Source organism: Schistocerca piceifrons, chromosome 2 (assembly GCF_021461385.2).
Source record: "Schistocerca piceifrons isolate TAMUIC-IGC-003096 chromosome 2, iqSchPice1.1, whole genome shotgun sequence".
NCBI classification, from domain to species: domain Eukaryota; kingdom Metazoa; phylum Arthropoda; class Insecta; order Orthoptera; family Acrididae; genus Schistocerca; species Schistocerca piceifrons.
Window position 1 is genome coordinate 583,931,293 of NC_060139.1, and position 21,289 is coordinate 583,952,581.

General features: G+C 41.8%; 1 protein-coding gene across 1 annotated transcript in view; it reads left to right on the forward strand.

The window, feature by feature from the left end:
• LOC124777489 (protein takeout-like) overlaps nt 1-21,289 on the forward strand; it is a 139,210-nt gene that overhangs the window by 63,445 nt on the left and 54,476 nt on the right. The window contains exons 2-3 of the mRNA XM_047252927.1: nt 10,472-10,567; nt 15,663-15,810. Of these exons, the coding sequence (XP_047108883.1) occupies nt 10,472-10,567; nt 15,663-15,810 (244 nt within the window). The remainder of the gene's footprint in view (nt 1-10,471; nt 10,568-15,662; nt 15,811-21,289) is intronic.

Sequence of the window (21,289 nt, forward strand, 5' to 3'; positions counted from 1 at the left end):
CATTGGCCGGTAGCGCAGTTGCCTGCAAACTAGTGACGTCGTGTAAACTGGGCTTAAGACTGTGTACTGTAATGTCGTTTCCATTCTGTTTACAACGCCACGTGTCGTAAATGTAAAAAAAGATCACTCCATGGACCGGCATACGGAATCACGTTAGCAGTGGCTGATAACGACGAAGTCGCAATTATCGTGCAAACATTTCATTTCCACATCTACGTTTACTGAGACTTTTTTGCTTGTAGTATCGTGTACTTTCAACTGTATTGGCCTACGCCATTAATTATAATAGACCCTGTACACACCGCACGTCACTGAATAGTACATGGTGGGGATGACTTCCTACTAATATTAGAGATTTTGTACCCTATTCCATTCGCGTATTGATCGAAGGAAAATGGACTGTACACTATCTGATCAAAAGTGTACAGGCACCCAAAAGTAATGCGTATTTGACAACTACAAATCACGAAAGGCGGAGCCGCCAATATGAAAGCCGACGGAACGTATTGTGTTGTTAGTAGCGACGCAGTAGCAGCAGATTGTATCGGTCAGGAGAGGTCAGTGACTTTGAAAGTGGACTAGTCCTGGGTGTCACGTGAACAACAAATCCATTAAGACATTTCAGTCCTTCTAAAGACACCCATAGTGATGTAATTGTGAATTGAAAATGCAAAGGAACAACAGCTAAACCATGACCATGACTCGTGTAATGACGGACTGGAACCATTGACCGCTGTGCATGGTGGATGTAAAAAATTGTATGACTTCGGCGGATAGGAATAACTCGTGAATTCTAAACTGCTAGCAGCAGTCTGTCTAGCACAATGACTGTGCGTAGGGAATTAAAAATAATGGCGTACAATGGTCGAGCAGCTCCTCATAAGCCACAATTTAGCGTAGCCAGTGCTAAGTGACGCTTGACGTGATGTAAGACAGTACGCCACTGCACGATGGATGAATGAAAATGAGCGATTTGGAGTGATCAGTCACTCCGTAGCCTGTGGCAGTCCGATGGAAGGGTTATGCTGGAGCCAAGGCAGCCCCTGAGGGCCGGCAACCCATATTACACCACACAGGACAGGATTGTCTATGTCCAAGGCTTAAAAAAGCACCATGGTAAACACCGACTATTTACATACGAGGGCTGTCCAGAAAGTAAGTTACGATTGATCGCGAAATGAAAATCACGGTGAAAATCAGAAATGTTTCATTTGTAACAGTTAGCTACACCTTTCAGCTACTTCTCTACGTAGTCGCCGTTCTGACTCAGACATTCGTCGTAGCGTTGTACGAACTTTCCAATACCCTCATCATAGAAGGCAGCCGCCAGTGCTTTCCGCCAATTCTCTACGGTGGCCTAAAGCTCGTTCTCTGTGCCAAAATGTTGTCTTCATAGCCAGCGGTTCGTTTGAGCAGAGATGAAACTCAGTGGGAGACAATTACGGGCTGTATTGTGGGTAACCAAACATTTCCAATTGAAACAATGCAGGAACATCTTCATTGCCCCTGCAGAATGAGGCTGAGAATTGTCTTGAAGAAGAAACCGCACGACAGTTATGTAATGTTGGTTGCATAGCTTCAGGGGAAAATTCTCACTAGGCCCTCGTACTTGGTGGGAGACACTATTTTCTATAACATCTTTACGCGCTCACTAAGAACTCAGGAATGAAAAGAGCGACATAATTCTACCTAGAGTCATACTAGAGACACTTCCCAACACATCTTTGCAAAGCTTTATCGGATTTTCATAGTCGTTTCCATTTCGCGACCGATCGTAACTTACTTTCTGGACAGCCCTCGTACAAGATAATGGAAACAGACATTCCAATCACTACTTCCTGCAAGGGGAGCTCGAGCCACGGCCTGCAGGAAGTATCACTATGCCGAAACCTGATTGGCAGGAGACAGCTATTTAAGGGCTAGAACCAGCCCCGAAGTTCAGTTCACTCTGGATGCTGACCTCATGGACTTCGACAGCTGATGATTGTGTCTTCATTTCTGAATTGGACTTTTACTAATGTGTGTGTGTGTGTGTGTGTGTGTGTGTGTGTGTGTGTGTGTGTGTGTGTGTGCGTTACCACAAACCTTTGTGGAAAATTAGAAGTGAACTTTTGTTTGTCTCAGTTAGGAGACTTTTACTGGCATCGTTATTGTTACCCTTCTTTTGTTGTTCAGTCATCTACCTTGTATACGTACATAAATAAAAGTTGTGTTTGTGAAACATTGCGAATTTTCAATCTCAACAGACATCATGTGTAGTTGTAAAATTACGGTATGGGAGTGTTTTTCGTGGACAGAAAATTGGAAATTTGTGGTAAGGTCTTATGGGACCAAACTGCTGATGTCATCGGTCCCTAAGCTTACGCAGTACTTAATCTAACTTAAACTAACTTACGCTAAGGACTCTGGAACCGCGCGACCGCTACAGTCGCTGGTTCGAATCCTGCCTCGGGCATGGATGTGTGTGATGTCCTTAGGTTGGTTAGCTTTAAGTAGTTCTAAGTTCTAGGGGACTGATGACCTCAGATGTTAAGTCTCATAGTGCACAGAGCCATTTGAACCATTTTTACGCTAAGGACAACACACACACACCCTCGAACCTCCGAGGGCTGGCGAAGGGGGGGGGGGGGGGGCGCATCGTGAACGGAGTGTGATTCTGTATTGCTCTTAAGCAACCGGTAAAGACGGAAGAATATGAACGTACTTACGGTATTGTGGACTGCGTACAGTGCCGAAACAGTTCTGAGACGATTATTGTTTGTATCAGCAGGACAATGCACCCTGTCGTGAAGCAGCATCTGTGATGCACTAGCTTGTGGACAAATGGAATGGCCTGCCCAGAGTCTAGATCTGAATCCAGTGGAGCACCTTCGAGATGAGTTGGAACGTCGACTTTGCTCCAGACCTCATCGTCCAGCATCACTAACTTCTCTTGTTTCGGCTCTTGAGGAAGAATAGGCTGTCCGTCCTCAACAGACATTCAGACACCCCGCGAAAGTATCTCCAAAGGAGTTCAAGCTATCATAAAGTGAAGGGAGGACACACTCCGTATGAGTGTCCGTAAATTAGTGTCCGTATACTTCTGATGAGGTAGCGTATAAGCCACAGTATGCACCCTCCCCTCGTATTCTTATGGTCGCTAAGCAAGATATATTATGGAAATATCTGAAAGGTTGAACAGCCTACCTCGAATAGAGCTTTTCCAAATGTACCCAACAGATTTTCTCGAGAACTTCGTCGCCGTTCGTTCAAAGATTTCCTTTATATTCTCTGGAAATCTTTGTTAACTTTTCTACGGTGTTACCCGAACTCTTAAAATATTAATGGGAGCGCCACATTCGATTAGCGTTTGTTGTCATGCCTACTACATAAGGCCTTCAAACGCTGGCCGCTAAAATAAGTCAGGTCATAACTCCATTATTTTGAAGATAACTGTACCAAACTTTACAATAACATATCAAAAAGAAAGAAGAACCATTTCTCTCTCTTATATTACGTTCATTTGCACAGAGAACACAGTGCAGGATTTCTTACTTCACCAAATAAACATGACAAAAAAGGCTATTCATTTGATAATTTCCTACATCGTACGAGACGTATTCCGGTACGGTATTAAACTTCTTAAAATTTTTTTGCAATTACCGTTTCAGCAGAAAATATATGTCGATGTGTGCACGGAAGCACTTAGCTGTGTTTCATTACAGAACAGCTGTTCAAAGAACCGTCCACTCATCCCGGAAACGCAGTGGAAACTACGACAATGCTAACTCTTTGTCGGCGACTTTTTTGCAGCCACGTGGCTGGCGGAAAAGATTTTGGTAATTCATGCGACTGGCCTTGTCTGTAAATTGAGCGGACCAACCGTGAACGGAAGCCTTGAAGTAGGCAACTCGTCTGTCAACAACCTTGCGTGACCAGCTTGCAGTGGGAAATGTTTTGTATCCTGTAAGCCAGTGCTATGCCTGGGACACTGATGTCACATACAACTCAACTGTTAGGCGATCTTTATCTAGTTTGCATTCTGTATTCGATTGTGATCATCAGGCAAACTAGATGAAAAAACATTTACACATACATAGATGAAGCTGCGGTTATCTGTTTCTCAACAACATTCATGCGTATCCATGGTATTTGACTGTATAACTCAGAATATTTTGTTAGAAGAAAAGAGATTTCATGGAATTAATGGTATAGCTAACAATTCAGTAACGCTACGTAATTCCTTTTTTTCTAACAGGGGAAACAGACTTCCAAACAGTTCAATATTAGATTCACAGTTGCTTCTCATTCTTATAACGGCCCTTCGTTTAATACATACCATGGAGTACTTTTCACAGACGATACAATTATTACAATCAATTCAAATAGGTGTGTAGTGTGCAGCTAAAGAGGAAATTGTAGTCCATGTGCTAATTGGCTGATTTTCCGAAAATTCTCTCTCTCTCTATCTCTCTCTCTCTCTCTCTCTCTCTCTCTCTCTCTCTCGCTCTTGCTCTCTCTTCCTCTCTCCTTCCCACTGTCTACATAATTCCCTATTTTTTTGAAGTATCACATTCAATACTGCACATCAAAGGGTACAGTCCCAATCACAAAATTATAAGTAGTGCATGACAAATAGTTAGGAAGCAAAAGAGGATATAAAAAATTGTTTCACATACTGTTGAGAATTTCAGTTCAAGAATAAATTCCTTTTAGTGTTTCCTGAACAGCAGCCTATCCCCCTTTTGCACTTATTGTCACTGCAAGCCTTGAAGGGAAACTCAAATCTGTACATTAACATATTTTGTTTACTTCTGTTCGACAACGTCACGTAAATATATATTTTCCGCGCAACTCATGTTACCAAAGATTCTTTCTAATGGAAAAGTGTACGATGACAATAATATGTGGTGTTCACCTATGATCACTTTGTAGACAACAGTTTAAACAGTAGGGTATTTCGACTGAAGAATCACAGTATATGTTTTCTCTTATTAACATTTCTTGTAAATAATGAATTAGAAGATGGAATGCCTAATGACACCCATAATCACAGCTAGCAGAAAAATGGCCTTCCTTAAAACAGACTTTTCATGGGAGAGTGGAGAATAATATTGATATCAAAATCACTGGTCCTGTACTCAATGACGATAAATGCCTGATAGACAGCAATGCTGAATTTGTAAGCAAACTTCAACAAACAAAAGGTTCTTCTGCGCAACTCGTTCTGTAGCTTATTTACTGCAAAAGTTTCACGAATTAACTTCTGTTATTAAAATAAAACTTATTTTCTCTTAAGGTGTAAACGCTCAGCATGCATTAATATTTAAATGCGTATTAAGTTAACCTACTGTAAAGAGACGTCTTTCGAATCATTACGATATGTCGTGCAGGCGACTTACGGAACACGTAAGCAACTAATTCCACACGACGTTTTTTGGAAAGACATTTAAGAAATACCGCTTCGCTGCGCTGGCAGTGGCGCTCGACGAAGACATAGGGAGGTACAAATTCTAATGGCAAAAAGAAATTAATACAGAAATTTCGCAAATAAGGAGGGGGCAGGAAGTGGTGGTACTGTGCTGTCCTTAATAACAGTGACTTTAAAAATCATTGCTTCGCAAGAGATCCTGTAAGACATCTCTACCACCACATCGCCTCTGTCTAGAGGCAACACATGGAAATTCTCCTGGGTTCCACTCATTCGAAGATCTAAGTAGCTCATGTGGTACAATATAACATGGTTGTACTAACTCTCGTGAGTTGTAACAAATAACAGCAACAGCCCAACCGTAAAACGGTATAAAATGTGGATAGTAAATTTACGCAGAAAAAGACTTCGGTACAGTCATTGTATAACTGCGACTTCCCGAAGAGAGGGAAAGTTTGTTCACACCACGATCACTTTAAACTACGATGTCACTGGTCTTATACTTTTTTCGTATGTGGTTCTCTTTTTTTGTTTCTGGTGAATTATGGCATAGTAATTTGTATCATAAACCTACCCAATATAACCTGTAGTTTCCTCCAGATTGTAACAGTTATAGATTTAAGTTCTTATTTGATACTAGAAAGCAATGCACGATCAGCCGCAGTTTATATCCAGAGGGCTGGTTACTGTAGTATTATACAAAATAAACGAACAGTCAGTTTTTGCGTGGGTATCTTTATTTTTTAACATCGAAGTTGACTTATTAAGCTATTTATAAATTGTCTGCGTTTGAAAAGCAAGTATGCTATATATGAGACTAAGGCACCAATGATAGAATTCGTGATACTGTTATTTTAGTACAAGCCATACTAAACCGTTGCATTTCCCGCATTTATTTCTGTGAAAGGTTAGGCATAAATAAAGCGCTGAAATAAGTGTGTAACACCACGTAACAATGGTAGCTGGACCTGTACCTTCCAGTAGACGGGAGCGCCCAAACTATTTGGCCATAAACTACGCAAATCCCGTGAAGATAAGCTACTGACACACTAAGCAGAACTGCTGCAGGCTAATATCAAAAATTAGGAAAACACTTTCTCAAAAGATTGTTCAAAATATTTACCACTTATGGATTAACACACCGTCGAAGTGTATAGGCGTGAAGGATGTATTACTTGGCCCCAGGAATGAAAGGATAATGTTCGAAACCAATACGTGTATTGACGTCAAAGATTTAAACTGCTTTATGTCTGTGAGCTATCATTTCTCTCTGTGAAAATGTTTCTCTATGGTATGATGGTCGAAGTTTAAAACTTAATATGACTTCCACGTCGTTGAATTCTTTACGCAATTAATATGTTACCGTCTATATTACCAACATACTCTTCCATTTCAAATAAGCTGAGATGGAAAATATTTTAAGCAGCACAGTCTGTCAGGTCGTTTCAACACACATAAACAAGTAAACATAATTTTAGTGCGGGCGTCAAAAGTTTAGCTTTTAACATCTCCACAGTATGTCTTTGAGTGACGTAAGACACTCACCCTGCAAAAGAAACATTGTTGCTTTTCGAAAATAATAACAAATATGTCGTTAGCGGATTTCACCCCTTTCCTGTAATTTCCAAACAGTTGCCTGTAACAAAATATTAATCTACACTGGCTATGGTCTTCAGTAAAGCCTCTGACACCACAGGATTCGGCGTTGTCCACGGAATTCATTCTGTTTATTTGATTTCCCATTCCAGACTACCGTTTGATAACTGAATATATTCGTAGTATGGCATTTAAATTTACTGTGTTCTGTATTGCTAGTAACGCAGAATTTCAACTGCATGGCATTTTGGATGGAGCTGTTTTTCGTAAAAATGTGAAAGTACGTTTTAAAAAGCATGGCTACTGCTTTTCATTCGTTTGTTCCTTAACTATTCATTTTTACGGATGTTTGTATGACGTAATGAGCAAACTCTCCGGTAATTTACACCATAAATGACTATGATCTGCATGTGCAGTGTGGTCTTTGAGTTTTTTGGATGGTTATGGAAATGAAAGAAAAGAAGAGGACGAAACCATGTGCCAACACAAAGTGTACTCGTTTCGAAGATAACCGAGGGCATAGCTCAAAAACACTTCCGTGCGACGGATGGATCACCAGCAACAGAGAGAGGTATGGAATTCAAATAGGTGACCAGGGACTTTATGTTACCACTTCTGTTCCCCTTAACGACTGAATTCTGGCAACGATAATTTCATCCACTGTCAGGATAAGAACACCGTTGAACTAACCCGTATTAACGCTTTAACTTACGATGGTGCGCCATGTTCTTTAAACTTGCTGGAAACAGCACTCTTTTCGGATGATTCTTACGTCACCGTCAATTTTTTTAGTCCTGTCGTTCTCAGCAGTATATTATATTACGGTATGTTGGTAATTATTACTTTGGGATTGTCAAATCACAACTGAATAAAACAATTTTTATGCCATACGCGTTTCACATTATTCTTTGCAAAGCATCTTCAGTGGCAGATTTCGTAGATATTGATCTGCATGTTGTGTTTTGGTTCCTTTGTTACAGCTGTTCTTCTTCTGATAACCGCTATTTGAAATTTCGTTTTCACACTTCACAACTCTAGGAATTGAAGGAAGGTTCTGATGTTATGTTCTGGAAAAAATAACGTCAAGACGTATGTTCAGTTAAGATCGTTGCGACGTGAGAAAACGAAATTTTAAATGACAGCTATCAGGAGAAGAACATCTGCAACAAAGGAACTAGAATACAACGTGCAGATCAACATCACAAAATCTGCCATTTCAGATGCCTCGCAGAAAATAAAAACAAAAAGCACATCCCACAAAACCTGTGTTTTATTCAGTTTTGACTAGACATTCCGAAAGTAATATTTATCAACATACTGCAATTCTAACTTCGACATGATCTGTTGTTATGGTTACATACGTGTTAGATGCTATCGTGGTGAAAATCTAGCATCTTACATTATCGAGTGGGTTGGTGGACAAATGCCAAGTGTGACCGTTTGCACGCCATAGTACAACATGCAATCGAGAAGGAAAAAGTGAGAGCGATTACAGCAACGCGTAGATTTTTGAGCCGAAAGTATTGTCTGTTCTTTATGGAATTCCACACGACATACACTACCGAAAATTGTAGACAATAAAGCACCATTCCGATATTGATCCTACTTTGTGGAACAGATCATCACCTCAGGAGTACTAAATGGTTAACCTTGGCTCGATTCTGAACTGATATGCTTCATCAGCATTAGTAAGAGGCATGATCACCATGACAGGAATACACTCTTGTCGTTGTGGCATGGAAGTAAACAGCCTCCGAATGTCACCTTGAGGAATTTCTTCTCATTCACATACGCTGTGTCAATTCATAACACTGCTAGATGAAGATTGGTATGGAAGTATACGTCTTTCCATCGCATCTGAGGGGTGATACATGGGTCGCAAATCAGGGGACTGGGAGGCCAGTCAGTAATCCATAGATTCATCAAGGTACTTGAGATGCGAACTACAATGTAGGGTCTTGCATTGTTCCAATGGAATATGCCATTAGGCGCCCTGGTCGTGAAGGACATGACAACAGAATCCACCATTCCTGCCAGATACTGGCGAGCACTCAACCTCCATTCTACAACTACCAAACCAGTACCCATATCATGGTTCCAAGAGCTGAATACGTGTGAGTCTCAAGAATCGTTGTTTCCGCCAGGTCGTCTGTGGAGACGTTGGCATCGTTATGCCCGCTACAAACAGAGACGAGAGTCATCACTGAACACCACAGAATGCCACTTGACGTCCTAAGTGACTCTGGCTCTACAGTATGCGGTATGGTGTCAGCGCTTAACGAGCCATTGAAACGTGAGATCTGAATCCAGCTTCCAGCAATGAGTTTCGTGGTGACCCTCTGCCTGTAACCTCTGCCAGAATATCAGCTGCTGTCTGTCATGCCTCAATTCGTCAGAGCCAGTCGAACAATCCTTCGACCTTCTCGTAGTGCAGTCCTTCTACAAGGATCTATGACTTTTCTCCTTGCCCCACTATTCTGAACCTATATCGTCACCACTCGTTCTGGAGACATTCCACTACAGTCTGTGTGATCTGTGGGAGTCATTCAAGCTTCCTCAAACCACGAAAGAGCTATTAGCTGCAAGTATGCGTACTGTCAGCATGCTAGGTTGACCAGGAACGTTGAACAAATAGCCATGGTGTACTCACACCATTCATCATATATAGGAATGATTTTCTTTCTGTACTGAAAATAATCTCGTATGAGTATGAAATTTTAATCAAGGTATCCAACTTACTTGGAAATACTGGAGTGTTAGTTTGGTAGTGTTCAGTCACGTTTTTGATGGTGTAACACTTTCCATTTCCAGCCATGTACTTCAGCAAAATAAATCCTGCCCATCTGTGGCGAGAAAATAGCAACACAGCTTCGAAGAAGGACGGACACCATTGCTCTCCTGACCTGCACTTCTGCGTGACGTTTGGCCCATTGAATATATCTGCAATATGGTGGCTAAGTGCCACACAACATATCGTCGCAGACCTAAAGAAACAACTGTAGGTGCTTTGTGGATCATACAGAAACAGTGCCGAAGGAAATTCCCCGTGAATACGTCCAGATCCTTTTTGATACCATACCCAAGCGTTCACAAGTTGCGACGCTAACCCGAGGCGGATTCACATCAAACTGAACTGCTAGTCAGGAATAAAATACAGTTGCGTATCTGATCTTCTGCGTATCTAATGTATGGCATAAATTTTGTAGAAGTCATATATATCCTTCCTGGCATGTCAGTTTTCGTAATTGTTAGTTCACAAGTTTTCGAATTTTATTTGAGCCTTAGAAATGAAATTTTCTGATTTTATTATACGAACAGCGGATTTTAAATCAATCACTGCCTTCCTGGTAGCTTTGATGTGAATGTCTCGTCTTTTCTCAGGAAATTATGTTTGTACACTGTGAAAATTTATGTGCATTTTGTTTGTAGGTAGTGAATGTTTAGGTGTATGTTTTAATGTTTCAGCTCCGCCTTACCTGAAGATATGTCACCGCAGTGATCCAGTCTTGAATACATGCATCAAGGACTCCATAAACACCCTCATACGGAATATAAAAACAGGTAACGAATATTATCCATATTTTGAACTTTACTTTTTATGTCTCTGTAAGTTCATTTTTGCACAGAATGGTTGCGGGACCTCGACTATTCAATGTAAAGTGTCAAATCAAAAACACCTTCAGCCATCTGTATTTCCAGTTTTATTTTATTTTTGCTCCTATTTCCTGCATTGCACTGCGCTATCTTGAGGCTCTCCGACCGACGTTTAGGAAGAATCCCACCTCTAGTACAATCGAAATAGGGACCGGCATACGAGAATCCATTCGTTCATCAACTGCAGACTGTTAGACAAACATTCAAACCAGAGCGATCAACGATTCTTTTGACCTGTTTGAGCGTATGCTGCTCCCTAGTTCCATTGTACTAGAGATGGGATTCTTCCTATACGTCGTTCAGAGGGCCTCAAGATGGCGTAGTGTAATACCGAAACTTATAGCAAAACTAAAATAAAATTGGAAATATGCAAGGCTGGAGGCGTTTCTGATTTGAAATTTTTGCTCTTTATGAAATGCTGAAGACAGTAATGACAACGAACAGCTCACTACTGTCTCTTCCACGCTGTGCATTTTTCGACAGCTAGACGTTATCCTGGTTGTGTGTGTGCTTTCAACTACTCTTTCACATGCCACTATTAACAGAACTGTTACGACTGTAAGTCTACAAGGTTCTGTGCGTTGTGATGGAGAAAGGAACAGCCAGTTCTCAAATATTCTTGAAGACTGAGAATCATTTTAACACTGTCACTCCTATGCCATTCTGGCATTTCTAAAACAAAACTGCGCCTGTGAGAGGTAAATCAGAGATCGCTTTCTTGTCTGTGAGGTATAACAAAAAAATTCTCCCACACACCAGCTACCTCTTCCACTAATGGACGCTAAGTGAACGCGGAATTCACAACGAAAAACCAGTCACGTTGAAGCCATGTGGACCATGACAAGTAAGTCTTTGTCACTACCTGCTGAGTGCCAAGGTGAACATCTTTCGGCAATTAAACTTGTCGTCGTCATCTTTTCGCGGCCATGTTGAAATGTCACGCCGTTTTACATAGCTATGATGAATCTTACACTCTACTGCAGACGGCACGTTCTTATGAAAGTTGGTGACAGATTAAAACTGGTCCCTTTCTAATTTCTGGTGTCACCAGTCAGCAACTCGTCCTTCTTGGCAATGCACAGCTAATGATGGAGTTAGGATTTCATAATTGTTCATAGATTAAAACCGTGTGATGACAAGTACTAACTGCAAGGTAGTAATGTAGATGTAGATGTAGTCGGCTGCAAAATCCCAGTCCAACGCATAGTTTTCATCTGGCATGTCGTTACAAATATAAAGTGGGATTTTGTAGAAAATTATATTGAACACAAAGCTGTATGATTATCTTTTATTATGGATAATTTCGATCTTCATCCACCATCTTCATGATATCTATCCATCGGACTAACGTATACGTTATATTAAAACAGAAAGTTATATGATACGCAGTTAATGTGTGATTTTTTAACTCAGTGTGCATTCCTTTCTGTATTACAAATTTTGAAATGCATTATTATCCATGGGGTTTTTGTTGTAGTGCCATCACACGTTTTCTTTATCCTGCTGCAATACACTGCTGCACCACTTTGAAATCTTGTCACAATCCGACTGAATACTAGTGCAACTGGTTTCGGATGGACTTCACTATTGATAACTGCATCATCTGTGAAATTTGTGAGATTACTACTAATATTCCAGAATGAAATTTTCACTCCGCAGTTGAATGTGCGTTTGGAAGTTAGGAAATGAGACACAAATGGAAGCAAAACTGCGAGGACGGGTCGTGAGTCATGCTCGGGTAGGTCAGTTAGTAGAGCACTTGTTGGCGAAAGTCAAACGTCCCGGGTTCGAGTCCCAGTCCGGCACACAGTTTTAATCTCGTAGGAAGTTTCGCTATTAATATCGTCTGCGAAGTTAATAACGTACAACGTGAACAGCAAGGGCCCCATTATACGTTCCTGAAGAAGACCTGGTGTTATTTTTACATCTGTCGATGACTCTCCACCGAAGGAAACTTGCTTTCTGCCTATCAAGAAATTCTCAAAACATTCACAAATCTCTCTTGATACCTCATCTTATCTGCCTTTCGATAATAAGCGTAGTTGTGGTTCTGAGTCAAACGCTTTTGGGGAATTAATATATGCCGCATCTGACTGACTGCCTTGGAATATAGTTTCCAGAATATCGTGTGAGGAAAGTTCGAGATGGGTTACACATAATCAATGTTGCCGGAATCCACGTTTGGTGCCATTTAGGAGATCATTTTGTTCGAGGTACCTCGTTACGTTTGAGCTCACAATATATCCTAAGATTCTACAACACATAGATGTTAAGGATATTTGACAGTAGCTTAACTGATCACTCCGCTACCCTTCTTGTGGTCAAGTGTGATCTGTGGTATCTTCCAGCCAGTGAGGAACTAACTCAGCCTCTAACTCTGTATAGTGTCTGACAGTGATTCCATCTGGCCCAGGAGCTTCGTTCTACTACTCCTTGCCGAGATTCCTGGAGAACGTTTCGACTATTTCCAGCTCAAATGGTTCAAATGACTCTAAGCACTATGAGACTTAACTTCTGAGGTCATCAGTCCCCTAGAATTAGAACTAGTTAAACCTAACTAACCTAAGGACATCACACACATCCATCCCCGAGACAGGATTCGAACCTGGGACCGTAACAGCAGTCCGGTTCCGGACTGAAGCACCTAGAACCGCTCGGGCACATTGGCCGGCTTCTACTTTAAAGATTTAAGCTGTTTCTCAACACCGCTGACACAAATATCTGTATCACGCACCTTTCTTGTGGTACGAGAATGAAATTTGGGCAATACCCCTGTATTTTTCTCTGTACAGAAAAATTTGAAAATGAAATTATGCATTTCTGCTCCTCAATTTCAGTTCCTGTCTCGTCCATAGCCTCTCGACACTAACTTTGGTACCGCTACAGCTTTCACATATTAGTAGAAATTCCTTGACGTTTGTGAGAGATTCTTTATAATATTCTGCTACAGTAGTCGTTGAATACTTCTGGCTCTGCCCTCTACACAGTTTTTCATTAAGCTTATCTACAGTCCTATGCTTTGTTTTACACTTATAATGTTGTAGTCCTGTATATTAGAAGTTTCTTTACAGTGACTGTATATCATGGAGGATCCCTGAAATCATGAACTCTTCTATTAGGAACGTATCTATCCAGTGCATCGTCAACTATTCTACTAAAACTGAGCCAACCTTCCTCTAGAAGCTGTTCTTCGGTGCTAAACGTTTCGAGTTCCTTATTGAAACCGGACACTAGTGCCTCTGTATCTAGTTTGCTGAACATACAAATCCTTTTTACTTTTGCAGTCACTATTGTTACAGCTTCCTCATGTCACTGATACCAGTTTTACTGTGGACATCCTCAAAGAGGTCGGGTCTGTTTGTTGCTATAAGAATAACATACGCCCATTAAGAGTGGGTTTCCAAACAATCTGTTCTATGAAGTTATCAGTAATGTTTCACAGGACCTCTTGTCAGGTCCACCACATACAAAACTGTATTTTCCCAATTGACTGTCAGATGATTGAAGTCCCCTTTTATGATGACAGCATGACTGTGGAACTTAGGGACAAGCGGAAATAGGTTGAAACCTTCCCTTAGAAAAATTAATGAATTACTGTGCTGATAAACCTCTTACATTATTTGATTTTCAAACAGCCGAGCAGAACTGAACGTACTCAGACATTTCTCTCTTTACTTATTCTGATCAACAGTAAACTGACACACAATATTTTTAGCGCAACGCAATCTTACTTTCAATAATCCCTACAAAAGAATGGCCGTGACTAACAGTAACCTATACCTTTCATGAATCACTTACCTCACAAAAATCTTCGTTACTCGAACTACTGCAATACAGCGAGCGCCAATACTGCCAGCTAAATGAAAGATTCTAACTACTGAAGGCACTAACTACTGATAGGCATACTTAGCAAATGAAAGATTTTAATAGAGAACAAACAATGTATTTACCTTAATAGTGTTCAAAATCATAATATATATCAGTTCATGACATCCATTCTTACAAATTTGCTCCCTCTGATGGACACACGTCCAGATCATCCGCTCTCAAAACCCTGCCATCTCTCTCCCCACATCCACCACTGCTGGCGGCTCACCTCCAACTGCACAACGCTACACGCTGTCCATATCCAACTGCCCACCACTACAATAGCGAATATTGCAACAATGCCAACCAGCCACAGACTGCAAACAGCACAGCCAGTGATTTTCATACAGAACGCTATGTGGCGTTACCAACATAAAAACCTAAACAGCCTACTTACAAGGTTATCCCTAAAGTTTTCTCTTACATCTGAGGTGAGTGGTCGTCGATGAAAGGACCTGATAACAAGTTTATGCCCACTTTTGATACTGAGTCTTACCAGACAACTTCGCACGCAGCTTCAATTTCCTTCTTGGTGGATTCAAGTTCGTTGTCTATTGCGGCGAATACACCAACTCCATTTACTACTACCCTATCCTTTAGATATGCACGTAGTTTTTCCCAAAATTCACACGTCTCAATTCCAACACACACTACACGTAAAAACGTACATTGGTAGTTGGACGCAGACTACAAGTGTCACGTGAAGGTAGACAACGCCATGCAGTTAGACGGCCACTCGCGCAGAGAGACCGATTCGCTTCTTTTGGGTTTTAACGGTAGATACGAATAAGGTGATTGCGATGCTTCTGCATACACATCTGAGCTTCATACTGGAAGGAAATCGTTTGCAATAGTGCGCAGCATGTCAGTCTAGGCGGTTACAAATAGTGAACGTCAACATCAGATATAGCAAGTTTACACAGTCGTACCTTTCCTTCGGCGCACTTCCAACGTGACGACACACAATTTGCTCCCTGTGATTGATTCTTCCTATCAGTATCGATTTTTCCTTGCCTGCCTGTTGCTCCCGCATGTTGCCGATTAGGAGAGTCCTGGATAAATTCTCCCCGCAACAGAGTCGTCATAATTCACAACCAGTTGACGTTTCTAAGCTAGTTATTCTGCTTGTGTTTAGGCTCGCCGTCGCTGGGGGTGCCGGAGACGGACCCTCTACACGTGGACTTCGTAGAGGTGGACGAGGGCAGCGGCAACGTGTCTCTGCGTATGTCGCTCTCCGACATCAACATTTCAGGGCTCAGCGACACCAATGTCGTCTCCGTCAAGTGAGTACACCGCCGCAATCGTATGCTTATCTTGTTTCCAACTTCTCTTCAGTTTCCCCGGACTAATGGTGTCGAATTAGCACCATACCAATGACAGTGCATTCTTTTGGGGTACCAAACCTAAGTTTCTGTCTACTTTAAGGTTTACTTGATAGGGAGGACGCAGCGTGTTATCTTAGATGCAGTCATCGACAGATGTGAAAGTAACTTCAACCGCATCCCAGAAAATTGTGGGGACTCTTGCTGTTCATGTTAAAGTAACAATTTATATTACTGTGTGACAACCGTGACGAATTTATCTGACATCAATGATTTTATATCGCCTAGTATGATGTCGTAAATGTTTTTGAACTAGATGATGAAGATCCGCGGGCCGAAACTGATTGTTAATTAAAGAAATTTTATCAGCATCTCTTGACGGTAGTCATGAGTTGGCTGGTAATACTAAGCTAAGACAAACCTCAGTTTTTTTGCAGATGTCTCGGTTATCCACAATGAAGTAGATTCTAAAAAAAAGCTACACAAATATTCAATCAGATCTTCAGAAGGTTTTAGATTCACTCGGACAGCAGTGCACATTAGCACGCCGCTACCGCGACCCGGGTAGGCGTGCCGGCCCAGTATCGAATCCGCCCCGTGGATAAACCACGAGGGTCTGTACGGTTTTTAGGCGGTTTCCCACATCCCACCAGGTCAATACGGGGATGGTAGCCTCGTCCCGCCTGATTCACACGATTCACAAAGTTTTTTTAAAATTTTGATATGGATAACACTAAACGCAAACAGACGGGATAGAGAATTTCTGTCCAGAGGGGTGGGGACAGAAGGACATCGGGCTACCTATACCACTAACGCCACCAAATCCATATTAACATGCCGACCCCGCGAAGATACGGGATAAGGACCAGGAAAAAATCTCGCTGTTTAGACTGACTTTAGTAATCTCATGGGGTAGTTTTCGACGGCAAAAACTAAAATATTTGAAACTTATTTACTTCTACGTTTCTTTGAACTGTTGTTAAAGAATCAGTAAAAGAACAGCTTCTGTTTATGAAAAATTAAACATTTATTAAAACAGAAAACATGGTTTTACCAACAACTAAGGCTCTTTCATTAACATTGACCTCTTAAACAGAGTTTTTGGAATCAGCTTAGAAAACAAACAAAATCTTCTTCAACGATGTTCAGAAATATGTTTTGAGATCAAATAACGATAAATGAAGTAAAATATAGAGAAAAAATTAGCAGTGACTTTCAATAAAAAAGACAATAGGTACATGAACGAATCAACTAAGCACTTATTTTCATTCATCACAGTCAAGACGTACCATTTTGTCAATGGAATGCATTTTCCACACGTGTTTTTGACACTAAGAGCATGTTTTGGTAGCGTTTGTATCTTTAAGGCATGGACATATGTAGCATCACGCCGCCTATGACTTTTTTTGGCTGACTAGGTCCTGCTTTGGACTTGCACTACAGATTCGTTGACTCTGCTATCATTTTCAAACTTTTTGCAGTCTACACGATCATAGAAAAAGTTCTGCAATTGATTTGACCGTCTTTGATATTTGCTTTAATTAATACCACGTCAAGTTATCTTATAAAAATACAATGTATTATTTTGTTATTCTAATTTATAACTGTTTTTCCATAAAAATAGGTGAACTGTCTTACTATTTTTTTGTTTTCTTCGGAAACATTTTTGTTTCATCAACACCAAGCTCGGTTGCATTTTGAAAGGAATCTGGTTTATCCAGTGAGTCAGCAGTCTTCACTAGCCAACAGTAACTCTAAAATCTGATCATCGTTCAAATGCCGCTCCATTCTGTCTAAAACAACGAAAAACAATTTGTGATGACAGATAAGAATAGTGACGTTCATAGTTTCGTGAGGTGGATTTCCACACAATCTGATAAGTACCGACGGAAATATTGGTCACTGGGTAACATGTGCCTGCACAATGCAAGAGCACAGCCGGTACTAAGATAAAAGCGGATTGGAAACATTGCAATCGAAACGGAACTGTAAACAAAGAATGGCACTTGTAATAAATTACGCCACGAATGCAGTTATGGCTTAAATGGTGCAAATATTGGCAACTTTCATTAAACGTTCATAAATGAAAAATTTTGCACTTCATAACGAGCAAGAATTTAGAATCATACCACTACTACACTGTCTAGTCACTTTTCAAAAGCCTGAATAACTACTGCTGCGAGATGTGCAAGAAGACAGTCAATGAGGTTTTGGAAGGCAATGACAGGGTTGGGGAGCCATGATGATTGAAGTATCGTGGCCAGCTGCGTTAGAATTCTCGGTTGAAGATCCATGTCGAGAACAGCCTGATCGAAATGGTGTCACAGATTCTTGATTGGTTTTAAATCCGGGGAGTTTGGTGGCGAGTGGAGTACGGTAAACTCATCAAGGTGCTCTACGAACCAAGCACGTACACTGCGAACTGTGCGTCACGTTGCATAGTCCTGCTGGTAGATGGCGAGAAAAAACAAACTGCATGTAGGGGTGCACGTGGTTCCCAAGGATAGATACATACTTGTGCTGATCCGTTGGGCCATCCAGAATGACAATAGTATCCAGTGAATGCCACAAAAATACTCCCCAAACCCTAACAAGGCGCCTGCTGTGGAGGTCCACATGCAGCAACGTTCGCTCAACGGCCATTGAGGAGACGCTGTTGGCAGTCCCTTGGTTCATCTGGACGGTCAGTTGATCAAAAGCTGTACGTCTTCTCGCCCGTACACATCTCGCAGCCGTCGTTCACCCTTGTCATCAATGGACCGTGGTGCATTACAGATGCCTCGGCGCCGTTTTGATAGCACCATTTTCCCATTAAAGGTTTATTTTAACCACGGCGGCACACGAACAGTTTGCAAACTTAGCCGTTTCGTAAACTTCCACCCTTGGCTTGAAAACAAATTATTATATCTTTGTGGAATCGCTCCATTTCCGTGATACGACAACGACTGCACTGTTTTCAGCGTCGCTCCAGCTCGCTTTATATACCCTCCACTGCTAGTGCTGGCACCTGCTGTCTGTGATTATTGCACGTTGATGTCGAACGTAGGCTGTGCTTACATAATGTGTCTGGACCGTGAATTACAATTGGAGCCACCCAACTGATATAAATAACTAGGTGTAAAAATTTTTAATGATATGAAGTAGAATGATTATATAGGCTAAGTTGCAGGTAAAACCTGCGGCAGACTTCGTTTCATTGGTAGTGTACTGGAAAAATACAGCTTACAAAGGAAGTTTGTTTACAAAACACTCCCGCGATCTTCTTCCTTTCCCTTTTTTGCATTTCCCGTTTCTCTTAGTGGTCTGCACCTTTATATGTAGGCTGTGACAGTGTTTGTGGCATTTGGTGGCCGGATTCTCTTCCTGACGCCAGCAATGCTTGCGCCATTTCATCACGGGAATGAATCTGTATGCTCCACCTGTCGGTATCTGGTCTACACCCACATGGTCAAGGGTTATAACGTTCTCTAAGTGTTAGCGTAGTGTGTATCTGAGGCTGGACGGTGGGCACCAGTCTAGTATTTGCCTAGACAACGCAGGACACTGCCTTAAACCACTTCCAGGCTGACCGCATGATCAGCACTCGTCGTTAGTCCATGAAGCGGGGGCGTTAGCACTCGTGGCTATCAGGGGTTATCCATCCTATGTTTTGCTTAAGTGTGTAATATTCATATCGAACAAGAGTAAGAGAGGATATTGAACGTATACAAAGAATGGCAGCACGAATGTTGAGACCTGTTTGAATTGCGGAAAAGTTGAAAAGTCTGAAATGGCTGACGCTTGAAGAAAGACGTCAACTATTCGGCAACAGCCTGCCTGCAAAAACTCAAGAACCACTGAGTATGGCGTGAGGAATCTGGCAACATACTGCAGACCTTAACATATCGCTCCCGATGCGATCCCGAAGATAAAATTACATAATAGAGCGTACGAAAACATTCAGGAAATCGTTTCCCTGGGCTGCATATACGAATGGAACGAAAAAATAAATAATGCGCATTAGAATGGAAGTACGCCTCGCACACCAAAAAATTTCCAGCGAATGTACAGGTTGTCGAAATGGTGCGACGAAGTTCGAGGGGCTGTAGAGGGTATCTTGAGGAATAAGACGAGGACAGGAACCCGTGAGCGTAAACATCATTTAACGGCGTTACAGAACATAGGAGTGATAAGTGTCCGCAACTGCCGCTAAGTCAACTCTTCGGCAGCAAACGTGACTCTGTACGCTGACAGACCGTAGGCGGTACGTCTCGCATCGTTGTTTGTTATTCACTGATCGCGACTGATTGCCACAATCACCACTGGAAAACATGGAGCTAGCTTCTGATTAGACAGGCCTTGTCTCCTATTAATACGGATTTTATGTTCGATGACGAATTCAGACACGGGTCCCCATCTGAAATTTATTTTTCTCCTGTATCGAAAAACAGTGGCGATTTCAGGGGCTTCCAGGAGAAAAATAACCTGCGGACAGAAACCCGTGTCCTATACCATCATACACCAAGGCAACAGCGCATAGCAAACGTAGGAGACAAGATCTTTCTACACAGCAGTTAGCGCCATCTTCCCCACTGCGATCGTGGCAATCAGTCACTATCACAAATAACAATGAAAACGTTCTGCCTAGGATCCGTCAGCGTACTGTCACGTCTGCTGCCGAAGGGGTGTCCTTTTGGCAGGCTTCGGTGACTATGACTTCGACGCTCTGGAGCCTCGTTGGTTCTGGACACGGGATCCTATCTTCCATTTGTATTCAACACACCGTTTACAGTCCCACGAAGTTCGTCACATCGTTTCTGGGATGCCCTGTATACACTATTATTATATAATGGGTTGCAAACAGACTAGGGCTCTAGTGATTAGGCAACGTGAGGTCATGATGTCTCACTGTACACTACAGCGGACAGCAGATGAATGGGGCAGTCCACAATTCTATTAATGCAGGCGGTTATTTGTGAGCCGTGCGTGGCTCGTGTTCATGTCATATCTCATTTGACATCGTGTTTTTACTGTACTACCACCTCCTTGTGTTAATTTCAATTACTGGTGTCACAGAGTTGCCATCTTTCCTGCCTGTGAGCGGCAGCAGCGGCGCTTATCTACATCTACATATACATCTACGTACATACTCCGCAAGCCACCTGACGGTCTGTGGCAGAGGGAACTTTGAGTACCTCTATCGGTTCTCCCTTCTATTCTAGTATCGTATTGTTCGTGGAAAGAAAGATTGTCGGTATGCCTCTGTGTGGGCTCTAATCTCTCTGATTTTAACCTCATGGTCTCTTCGCGAGATATACGTAGGAGGGAGCAATATACTGCTTGACTGCTCGGTATGTTCTCGAAACTTCAACAAAAGCCCGTACCGAACCACTGAGCGTCCCTCTTGCAGAGTCTTCCACTGGAGTTTATCTGTCATCTCCGTAACGCTTTCGCGATTACT